The sequence below is a fragment of the Neodiprion fabricii genome, chromosome 6, assembly GCF_021155785.1.
Source record: "Neodiprion fabricii isolate iyNeoFabr1 chromosome 6, iyNeoFabr1.1, whole genome shotgun sequence".
Classification (NCBI taxonomy): domain Eukaryota; kingdom Metazoa; phylum Arthropoda; class Insecta; order Hymenoptera; family Diprionidae; genus Neodiprion; species Neodiprion fabricii.
The window spans coordinates 330,731-343,176 of record NC_060244.1 but is presented as its reverse complement, the minus strand read 5'-3'; the positions used below and the strand labels follow the sequence as shown (position 1 = coordinate 343,176).

Sequence of the window (12,446 nt, the reverse complement as noted above, 5' to 3'; positions counted from 1 at the left end):
TCTATCACGTCTGGAACAAGATGTGTAGATGTATATGAATAATTTATTTAATTTTCATAAGCAACTTGAAAAGCAGGACTAGTTTTATGATAAACTGGTGACAGCTCTTGATAAAATGGAAATGCTAATTGTCCAACTAGCGTCTTTAGTAAGGTCTACTATGCGAAAAGCATAACAAACAATGTCACCCGTATCGCTCAAGTTGCAATATGTCGTTACATAAGCGTCACCCAATAATAATTTTGATCAATGCGGCTACGTTTGGAACCAGTAAAAAAAGGGGGGACTAGTTCACGCCTATTATTCAAAGCTGTCGGTTATTTCAACATAAGTATAGAATAGGCATGACCAGGAATTGGTTTCAATACATATAGTTATTACTGGATGATTCTAATGCAATCTGATGGCCTCCAACGAAATATAATTAATTTGCTTCCATGCTTTCAATCTAATGCTGGATTTTTATAACCGACTTAAGGGATCATCCTATCGTAACCGGTCGAAAAATAGCTGATTTTCGCAATTTGTTTTCGATGGTTAATATACGTTAATGAATCTAATTTTTTTATGTCGGATCGGGCCACTCCTGAAGAACAAAAAATGAATTTTTAAACATTGCATTTTTTTTTTTTAATATAAATTTATCTCATAAAGTGGTGGCCGCAAAATTATCTGAAACAAAATTTAAAAAGAGATTATCAATCAGTATGAAGCCGCTACCTTGCTATGGAAGTTTTTTTTTAATTAAAATTGACAAAATGGTGGGGGTCTGAAAAAAATTAGAGATACAAAAAAATCAGACTGGTTAGCGTATTTTAAACATGAAAGAAAAGATCGTGAAAATCAGCTATTTTTCGACCCGTTACACTGGGATGATCCCGTGAATATTGAATTAATATTAATTAATGCTGATTTATCAAAATTCCAAGCCTATAGGCTTCGAGTAAAATAATGCCCAATCAGCTCTCGGCTGGCATTCGGCTAGAAAGTTTAATGAAATAATTGCTCAACAAGCACCCGGTCAGCACCCGTTATAAGTACTTTATCAAAATGTTTGTCCAACCCGTTGACGGTAAGCACCCGGTTAAGGACGGGACGATTGCCCGCGTCCAGCACCCGCCCAGTAACCTTCTTTATTTTTTAGTATTTTGTCATTTTTTTCTACATTGCGCGTCTGTACAATGATGTAAGTTTCTTGTTCTGCACGATGACGGCCAGAAGTCTCGACTTGATGGCCAAATGACCCGGATCTATGATAAATAAAAGAAAAAATCGAACTCCTTATCAGTTTATCTTACAATTAGTGGCTACAAATGCTCACGATACCTTACTTAAGAAAAGTGTCATTTGCAAAATTTTTTTTTTTCACATCAGAGTACAAAAGACTGCACTTTTCAGTACTAGGTAATAGAAGTGCAGTTTTCTGTACTGTCGTAGAAACGATTACTTGACGCACGCAGACAAAAAAAGATGCTTAAACCATCATACTAGTGTCAATTAAAATAATTTTCACGCTCATTTAATCACTTTTCAATATCCTGTACCCTGACCCAAAAATTGTAAATTAGTAAATTACAGTTGAGTTCCTCACGCATATCTACTTTTTCAATGGACCGATCACTCAGCCATTGGCCACTTGGTAAAATTGATTCGAAAAATGCTCACCTTTCCGAACATGGTGAAATCGTAGAAGGGCCGTTTCAGCGGCGATGCGATGCTCGGGCATCTGGGCGTAGTGTTAGAGAGAATCATCAGCTTTTCCTCTTCACCGTCATCCCTGGCACAAAGCGCGTTTGTCTTTGGGGTGAATTAACTGTCGGTCAAACGAGACCGGGTGTACTGTAGGGTGGTAACAAACTGGCTCATAGGCATTTGAACTAAATGGATCATAAGCTTTCGCAGGTTCTCCTCTATTTGTCAGTTTGGGGTCTGTGCGTCGGTCCGAACAGTAGCGAAAGGCCCCGGCCACGTTATATCAATTTGTATTAAACGTAAGCCTCCAGCAACCAAGATAAGCTCCTGGCGAACCGACCACTGCCTTCGCAGACTAGACGCACTCCTCAAGAACCGAAGCACAATATTGACTCGCAATAACGCGAGACGCAAATTATTGTTTTACATCGAAGAACCCTCAGCTCTCTTCGTCCTATTCAACCTGTGCCAGCAAATCCTCGAGCTTTATGCCCACCTACTCAATAATAGACCCGCACTATAAAGCGCCTGAGCAAATATTTTTCCTCAAGCGAGATCGAGCGGATCCTTTTAGTGGAAATCGGCTTGTAAGGTTTTCCACTTCGCGCCCTGGCCTATGCTGCTATATACGGCTGAAAGAATTCGTGTTGTTATTTTGAAAAATCATTCTCCCTCCACCCCGCGGATTTGTACCTGCACTTTTACAAGCGCTGAAATATCGCGGTATGGGTAGCTAACGATCACTGATGTAGGTATAATTGCGTGCGGGGATCATTTCGGTTATTTTTCCACCCACAGGTCGAAGTTCTTCTCCGATTTTCATTTTTCACCCCTTATCCCTTGTATATACAGGTATATAGGTATATAGGTATACAGGTATATCTCGTTTTCTATACCATTTCCTCTTCTCGTTTTATTTCCACGTGATTCGAGCCGTGTTTTCCTTTCCCTTGTACGGCACCACTTATCAGCATGAGCCTTGGGCTCGCACACCGCGAGCAAAACGTTTCATCTAACATCTGGTCTCGACCCCTTGTCTTTTCGCAGCGGCATCGCGCCGCGAGAAAAGAATCCTCTGGAGCGGGCGGAATTCGTTTGACGCAAACAACCGCCCCGGGTTGTGTAACGCCGTGGTTCGGATGCTTTCAGCGCGTCTTCCACTTTGCGAAATGCTTTGATTACAAATAGCAACTTGACACCTGAAGTGCCGCCACCAAAATTGCTTGCGAGAACATCCTCTGCGCATGCCCACCCTTATCCCCGCCTGTATAACGCACTCTTGGCTGTATAACTTGTGATTCGAATGCCTTGCAGTATACGGCGGTGGACATTGATCAGAATTTTATAGGTAGGTCCGTTTTATCGAACGTATCTCCAATTACTTTCCACAGAACGGTATAAAACACTTTGGAGAAACTTTTTCCATCCACCTTCACGCACCATACTCGAACAAATATTATTCAAGGCTCAACTTATTGCCGTAAACCAGAATAAAACTTGGAGTATCGACAACCGAAGGTAGAAGACATTGGCTTCCATATTTTTCCAGACCCGTGTCACGTCCTGAGTTCTATTAAATATTCCTGGCCCTGAAGGGGAGGGTGCAGAATAGAGCGTGAGACGTGGCGCGAGGTCAGCAAATCGTTGAATTCAACGAATATCGATTACCCCCACCTGTTTCCCAGTTCCTGCAGTTTGCAGGAGACTACGGTAGGCTTTGATGCGATCCAAACGAAACCGCAAATTCCACCGGGCTGCAACAGCCCGCACCAACGCAGAAACAAGTACCGTGGCAATCAAGTTTCAATTCCGAGGGATCTGCTGCATCATTCAGGATACATACATTGCGCATAAGCGGTCGTCTGCGTTGTAATTATTTAATCGGAACGACCCGCCACCAGGACAGAGCAACGCCTATCTGAAAGAATTGAAACGCACATGTTCGCATGACAAATATCTCATTCTGCATCAGGGATAGGAAATTAAATGTGAATATGCGATTCGAGGGTTGGCATTTTGTACGAGGGTCACGAATCGTCCGGGGGAAAGAACCGAGAGGGAAGGAAGAAAACTAAACATTTTTTCTCATACCTTACAATCAGCTGAACCGTTGCTCATCCCTACAGTGACTTTGAATTCGTAACGAACGAACGAACGAACGAACGAACGAACGAACGAACGAGAAAGAGCTCCGTAGACGCGGGAGGGTGAGCGCATTAATGAAATGAGTTTTCAACTCGGTAAGTTTTCAAGTCTTGTCCGAGGATGAAGATTTATAGTTGGCCAACCGTAAGGAAAGTTTGCGGGCAAGCATCTGCAGGGTCTGGCAAGAAGACGCCCCTCCCTGTTTTGCCACAACCCTCGCCCTGCCTGCCAAAAGATTTTCGCAACTCAAAATTATCAAATACATGTCGTCCCTATCCAACTTGTCCTTTCCGGAAATTCAATTTCCAGCTCACATGATCAAGATATCCAGATACGCTTCTAGTGCGGAGCAACAGCTTTCTCGTTTCCGCTTCGTTTTACCGATTCATTTTACGGATGGTACACTTATTTCGCTTTTTCTATACACGTTCTCCCTACATGCCACGTTCGAATAACCCCGCTGACCTATCACGGCCATCGGTTGACTCGATGATGCGCCTCGTCTTATTCTCCTTCAAATCTCCCTTTACAGATACGGATGCACCAACCTTCCCAAGGCGCACGATGTAAATTATGGAGATGAGTTACCTGCTTCCGTCTCCCTTGATTCTTCCAATAAATCTTTACCGTCAAACTGCGGTACCTGGAAGTTAAGGGTGGTTCTCGCCCTGGTTTGCGTTCATTTTCATTCGCTTGCTTTGGTTTACAAAACGACGTAACAACACCGAGTTCTGCTTCACTCGTTCCACAACCAAAGCATTGTAGGAAAGCGTTAACGAAGTGCTGGTGTTAATTTCCCGAGCCCTTGTCTTATTTGCTGTTTAATTATCGAAGAAGACGTTTCTATTTCAGGGAATGCGATTGAATCTTTCATTACCTATGGTTCAATTAGGTGGCTCGTGATCATCCGGGCTTAGCTACACCGAGTCCCGTTGCACTGCAGGAGCTTCCCGATCTGTTCAATTATTAAACTGACGAATGGTCCCCAGGGACTGTTGATGCTGGTCCCGTGCTAAAGAAAACAAACGAATGAATCCCGGAAGAGTCGTAAGAGGCTGTAGTTATTTACCCGACTGCAAAGGCAGGCTGCGCCCACCACCCCTTTTCCATTCACCGTCCGATTAACAGCGCCTCCGGGCACGCCTTGCCATTGTACTCGATCGGAGAACCTCGAGTACCAAAGTCAGAGATCACGCGACCTGCAATATTGCACGCGTTTACCGGTCTCGGCGCAAAACAGTCAAGGAACTCTCCTTTCGCAGGCAGCGATAATAGAAACGAGAATTACCGATCAACACGCACCGCGGGGCAACATATCCAACTTGTAGACACAAGTTCTCTTTTCATCCATTTCACGTGTTCGACACAGCGAATGCGGGCACAAAACGAAGGGTGTGTAATTTCAGAAATGAGAGGGGATCGAGGACGCTTTTCTTCGAATGTCGGAGGGTCCGACCCTTGTCGCGTTTGGCTAAATACAGAGATTACGACGGTCAGAAGTCTCGAGTGGTGGTCAATACGATTTTTCGAATCCGGACAGCAGCGGGATAATCTGCAGCAAGGGTTGCAGGTGCATGGTACCATCGCGAAGCCATTTGTATCCACGACTTGAACTAGGACAGGAGTTACGCGTTGTTAGTAACATTATGAATAACGTATCGTCGGTAAGATTATTACCAACGCCAGATGGCGATACATGGCACTCCGTGCTCGCGGATTATAACGTATACGTACACTGCAAACACACAGTGTGTACGTTGTTATGTATATTTTATCACCGGGGCAGATAAAGGGGTCTCGCGATGCTCTCCCTGCCTACATGGCCGAATCTGTACCGGGGCTCTCGAGTTTGCGTCGCGGCCTGGGCGAGACGCCATTGTCTCTTTTGTCCGTGATTTCCTCTCGCCCGTATTCAGACAAGATCTGTAACGCAGATAGAGCCGTACCGTACCTGCAGGCCCGCACACGCATACGCGACAAATGGCTAATACAGATCTTGTCACGCGAGGGAACTAAGTGTCAATATGTGTGTGAAAGAACCTTCGCGTCCTCCTTTCTTCCCTCGGCTACAATGGGGGCCCGGTTCTGCCTCGCAACGCCGCCGAACCTGTTGCCGAATTCATAAAATTCCACCGACGATATCTTCAGTCGTATACACACGTGTGTGTATAAATTTGTATTCTCCTCGCGGCGTATGTGATACTCACTGTCTGATACAACTTTCAAACTTCACCTTTCAACTGACAGGTGGACAAAAGCTTACATTCGAGCTGCTCGAATCAATAACTATGATCTGATTTTTCATGGGCCGTATCACGATTTCGAATAGCTAATAATAATTTGAACGACGAGCGCGTGGACTGCAATAATTTCATCCCAGTATTCCAAAACGATTGGTTGTCGATCAACTTTGCAATAAGTAGTTACCAATGGATGCGAGCAACAGCTTGAATTTGCATTGTATCGTTTGGAAATGTTCCCATGCACATTTTTAGCAAGTACGAAACGATGATTCTAATTTTAAGTTTTGTCAGAAATGGCGGCATACCGAGTGTCGATCATACAACACAGGATTCGCATTGTGGCCGCCCAATGACTGACACTCACTACTAGTCTGGAAGTTAAAATACCTAGACTGACGATGAGTACGAGAAGACTGTTCGATAGACTGAGTTATGACACAAGAATACATAATTGTGGCGAGTGACGAAGTGCAATTTCGAATGCTCGAGTCAGAACATTGCAACAGTACGGTACTAACAACCGGGATTGAAATTTATACAAGTACTGCGGGAATGTGTAGGTACATCAAGCTACTTTGAGCGGCACGTGACGCGGCAAGCGGTAAGAATTTGTAAAATTGGTCGGAAGGTCTCCGTCCTGGGAATTGTGTGCTGGCCCGAAGTTGAGGCAAACAACCGGCTAGACAAGAAATTGTTGCCTCTTTCAAGCGCGGTGTGTGTATTTGCACTTCCACTTTGTCGGCTGCGGCTGAATAAGTAGAACGAAGCCTATACAAGTAATATATATGATATATATATATATATATATATATAATAATATTTATTGTATACACGTACACAATGAACCGGGCGAGTTCAGGGATTTTCAGCGTTGCCAAAATTTTCGGTTGTCAACTCATGAATTACACAAGTTATATACCTACCGCAGATCTAATAATCTTCTTGGCTTCGGTCCCGGGTTCGCATTGTACACGTATTGTATACACTGTATTCACCAGAAGTGAAATTCGGCTCGGAATTCCGAATTCAGGTGAAGACTTCAAACAATGATACCAACAGAATCGAAAGTTCTTTATACCACGGGTATTCCGATTTTATGATAAAACTAATACATTTCGCAGGTTATGAAAATGACGATTGCGAAGATTTTTGATAGCCGTGCGCCAGCATACTTCCTGATTCGCAACTATGATGCCTACGTCACGGCTCGGTGATGAGGGACGTGTGCCGGCGTTGAGGTAGCTCTGCAGCATCGTGCGATAAGCCTGGACTATATTTGTTCGGCAATTAACTGAGGTATGCATATGCATGTTTACACTCAGCCGCGGTGCGCGGGTCTCGCGTTCAATGAATCGTAATCACGAAAGGGCAGCGAGGTTTACGCCGATCAGAAGCCAACCTTGCACTGCCACCGGAGGCGGCGGCGGCGTCGATTCGTGCCGCGAGGGCGCAGCCATTGTGGTGCTTATGGTTGGGTCGCCGCTGTACGGAGGAGAGGACGTTGAGAACGCCGGGAAGTCAACACCTCGCACCCGGTAGAGCGGTTCCGAGAAAATGCGGGGGCCGTCACAGAAATTCGTCACGAATGCTACATGCGGTTATAATTGTAAATTGCCTCCCGGTTTCCCCGGCCCCCTGCGCTACTGGCGGCGTCCAACGGGATTCTGTTCGCCGTGAAAGTGGTGCGAGCTTTTTGCGCGATGCATGCTGGCGTAGTTTGGTCGTTAAGCCACCGCGAACACACGCAGCCCTGGCTTCAGTCGTTTCCGACGCATTGTTGCCGCTGATTGCACCCCGTCTGGGCATCCAACGCCGGGCCAAACCTCGTCCAAGACCTATCAAACGGATATTTCAACGCGAGTTTATCGTCTTCCGTATTAGCTTCGTCAGCGAGTAACCTGTCCCTCGGTATCGTCCCTTCCGACCCGGGACCGTCGCGTCGCGTGGTGCCGAAAGATGCATGTGCTGGGTTATTATCAATCGGTGTGAAATGCAGACGGATATTTTAATAGGGTGGTTCAGTTTTCAGCTTTATTTTATTTTACTTTTTGTTCCTAAAGTGTCACCAAAAAATATTCACAGGTCGCTACCCATTATTGTAATATTTTTTATTTATTTTTATGTACACACATTACGGACTTACGTACATGTCGGGATATTTTTGTTTTTTGTATCGTTGGTACAATTAATCTTTCGCCAATGAATAGCAAGCCGTGCCTAACAATTCCGCAGTTGACGGTTCTCGCCTTTTGTCCGAAACATCAGTCGTCTCGGAGAAATTTGGATGACAATTTTTGTTACCGAAATAGGAGTACCGCATCACCTTAACGCAAGGTATACGAAGCAGCGACGTATGATCGAGCTTTCTCCTTGCCCGCCTGTGCATCGATACTGCAGTCAAGTTGACACAGGGAATACGGGTCCACGTACGCAAAGGCGTCGCGACGGTCGGAGGATCGGGTTAATAGCGTTGTAGGGTGTAGCCTGTCAGACGGACAATGTGATATTTTATCACGTTGCCGTAATATTACTCAGCGAAGCGGCGTGCCGGCGCATCGAACCGGGATAATGACAATCATTAAAGGCGAGCTATCGTTCCGCAGTCGATTTATGGGTACCGGAGATTATGGAGCGATGAGAGATAGAGTGCAACGTCGCTCTTTTCGCGACAACGGCAAGCGCGTCGGGGAGTGAAGAAAAAATTCAGGGAACGAGGCCGAGGATCGATTCTGCAAACTCAATGTATGCAAAGGTAGGTATATGTTTATTTTACGTTACCGCACGGGGTGCGAGATGCCTCTTGCCGGGCGGCGATAAGGCGAAACAACTTACTTTCGCCTGCGGAAACACCGCCGGTGGATCTTCCTCCCCGCGCCCAAGCAGCCGTCGAACGCAAATACGCCGGAAATGGAGGAATTCCCCGCTGCGAGAAATTTTCATCCAGCTTCCCGTTTGGAACGGACGCATGCGAGGTCCGTCTTCTTTGCTCCATAATTTTCGAACTGTGTATAACCCGCAACTACCAAGTCCTCGTCTTTCACACGTCCTGGCTGTTATCCACAGAACCGACTCCAAATGCTGTTACGCCAAACAACCATTGTCAACTCCCAGATGTAATTTTACGCCAGCGACAGATTCCCTGATAAAAACTTGTCACAGATTAATCGTTCTTCCCGTTTCTCTCAAACTCGGCTTTTACAACGCTATTCAACCTCTATTACCTTGCGTTACGCCTGGCAAAAACTCCCAAATGTACGTCTACGTTTTTGTAACAGCTGTTGGTTAATCGAAGCTTCTGGCTTCTCTGTACGGAGGATAAATCTAGTAGGTATGTCAATTACTAGCGCTTCTTCTTTCTACCTCTCGCTCCCACTCCCCCCCCCCCCCCCTTGTTCTCTCTTCTTTCGATAAGAGATAACCGGCGATTCCGAGGTCTCAGCAAGCACTGCCTCTCAGACTCCGGAGCCTATCAAACCTAGGCGATAGCGTGACTATCGTAATAGTTTAGCGGGTTATCGGGAGCAAGAAGCCCCCCTGGGCACTCTTAGATAGTTTTTCTTCGCTATCCAGAGCCGCAACGTATTCCAGTTTTCTCGTTAGCCGTCTCTCGACCCGAGAATAATAGCTGGAGGGGAAAGAGGGAGCAGATTGCCTTACGGCGAAGTTCGTACGCTGCACTTCCTCAGAATCTCGGGAACCGGATATCCCTGGCTCAATTATCCGTGGCTTCGCTATGGCAATAATCATAACAGAAAACAGTCGCAGGAGGGTGAATTCTACCGGAATGATGTAGTGTTGGGTAATAAAATACGGGACGTGCTTATGAAATACGGTGCAACGGGAGGGAGGTATACGTATGTACGTGTACGAGCCGAGTAAAACTTCTCATTATCCCGACCGTTTTAATCTTCGCCGGCGAGTGGAACTTCTGAACGCAAGGACGGAGGCGTCGGCGTTGGCCGTGAACTATACCCTGGAAAGGAATGAAATGAAATGAAAGAATGAATTGTTTGCAGGGGAGGGGTGTCTGATTGCACACGGCTCGCCTTTTCCTTCATCATCCTATTCGCAAGGGAAACAAAACGCCAAACTTCATTTTCTCGCGTAATTCTTGCTCTTAATATCAGGTGTTGGCTAGCTGGAGGAACGGGTGAAATGGATTGAATATCAACGAAGATAATAATCATAATCAATCGTCATATTTGCTGGACGATTATACCTACTTGTCGTTCGAATGATATTCAAGCCGGAATACCTTTTACAAAAATTCAATTTACACGAATCATACTCCCTACAGAAGTAAAACTATTCACGATACTTTTTCACACGTATTCGTTGAAAGAATAAAACAGAATTATAGAAAATGCATTTGCGGGAACGGATTCAGCCAGAATCGAGAGCGACATTAAATTATGATCACAAAACGCCGAAATCATTCCAACTGTCGTTGAACTTTGGTCAGTCCCTCTTATTCCTGTTCCGCCAATTGCTTGTCCACGCAATAAATATTACATCCACGTAAAGGACGCGAGACACGAACTGACCCTGTGGGATGTCAAACTTCTCGCGGAGTTGGGAACAAGGGTAAAAGCGGCAGATGTTGCAGGTAAAGGTCAGACGGGAACGTGCAGTCTCCAGATTAGTTATTTTAAATTAATACCCGACCTCAGAGCAGGTATTAACATCGAAGAGGTCCTTGAAACGTCGAGGCAAAATCCGCGGGCTTTTCCTTTGGTGGCCATTTCTACCCCTGCGGCTGATTTGCCATTCGGCTGCTCGACACGTTCGGCAAGGCTGATGATTCCCGAACCTCCAGGACCTCGTCTCACCGCAAAAGATCGAGAATAATTACCAAGAATCACGGTGGGATCCGAGTCGTGTCCTGCTTGATGATTCCCTAGCACTTCGAAATTTCATCGGCAATCGCGAGGGCGTATAATATTGGTAGGAAACCGGAGGAAAGCGGAGGTAACACGGAGGCTGCGCTTGAGAGGGAATCGATCTTGAGGGAATCCGTCACACGATACTCACCCGCACCGAATTCACCAGGGATAGCTTTCGAGCAAACGTGTATCCTGTGCGGCTCCCGCACTCTCTGCTAGACTCACGGAAGCTTCCACTTTGCCGAAAGCTCGCAGGCTTCAGGCTGTAACTTTACCGATGCAGGTAAGCGTAGGTGAAGGGCTCGAGAGTCTGTCGGATTCGCGGAGTTAGGAATTCAGGAATTCAGGAATTCCGGGAGGCTAACACTTGCTAATCAACCAAAGTGATCCCATTACCTGGCATAGATTTGATGGCTGCGTATTTGATAATTCGATTGACAGTTCTTGGTATTTTTAACCTTTATTTTCATTTTGCCGTTATGATTTGCGAACGTGACGGTTATAGAAACTCATAATATCACCTCGGACTGAATACGGGTTAGGTATAACATGCTTTCCAGGTATTTTAATCCGTTGGAATTTAATCGAGCGTGTGATGACGCGAACGGGAAAAAAACGTGATGATATACAGTACGAGCATGAACACGTTTTACCGGTGGTTTTTTCAGAGCGTATACGTGACCGCGACGTTCCAACTCTCCCGACCATCTGTTTCATCATAATTCCACTAAATCTTATTTTCAAGCTTTGGTTTTAAAAATATATCCTATTTATCCCGGTGATAGTTACCAATCCTGTACAATTATTGTATCTAGACACTATCCAGACCAAGATATCCAACCTGCCGAGTAAAAATACGGTAGCCCGGGGTTCTGCGGCTCCTATCTTACCCATAAGCGAGTCGGGAACGAACACCTGTGATATCGTAAATTTAATTGAAAAAAGAAAAAAAAAAAAAAAAAACGACGAACAAAAAAAGAAAGGAGAAAGGTGGCGGCAAAGGCCGAGGTACCAACTCATGTCGGGCCGACCTTATCTATGATATACAGTCCTATGTTCGGCGAGGAATGATCTTGATCGTCGGCTCGGCTTCTATTGTATTGTTCGTGAGTTGTACAAAAGCTACTGCGCAGAGCTGTGGCTGTATCGACTAAGTTGTATAAATAATTTGGAGGGGAAAATAAACGCCTGATAAAACCTCTATAATTTGCATAAGAAATTTGAGTGAGAATTAGCCCATGCGGAACCTGAGCGAATACCAAAGGTCACGGCCTTTCCGAAAGCCGGGAAAAAGACTCAGTCACCGTTTCCTAAGCTCTTTTATAACCGTCCCGTTCGATATCCCTGTTATATTCACACGACGAAATCCGTTTTATTATTTAATCTCCGTTTCAGCTCAACGTGTCGTTCGGATCAATTACACGCGCAAATCTGTTCGGGGAAAGAGGGAAACAGAGGAGTTAATTAATTCAAGCCCGTTCAG

The 12,446-nt window shown here is 45.4% G+C and overlaps 1 protein-coding gene across 2 annotated transcripts in view; it reads right to left on the bottom strand.

The window, feature by feature from the left end:
• Positions 1-737: 737 nt before the first annotated feature.
• Positions 738-12,446, bottom strand: part of LOC124184829 — a 49,647-nt gene continuing 37,938 nt past the window's right edge. The window contains exons 1-2 of one of the 2 annotated variants that reach the window (XR_006871262.1): positions 1,666-2,332; positions 738-1,250 (exon numbers count right to left, since the gene is read on the bottom strand). Coding sequence is in view for 1 of the 2 variants with exons in the window: in XM_046574936.1 (XP_046430892.1) it covers positions 1,162-1,250 (89 nt within the window). In the remaining variant the exon portion in view is untranslated. Of the gene's footprint in view, positions 1,251-1,665; positions 2,333-12,446 lie in introns of those variants that run through there. The other variant, XM_046574936.1, reaches the window with a different exon arrangement.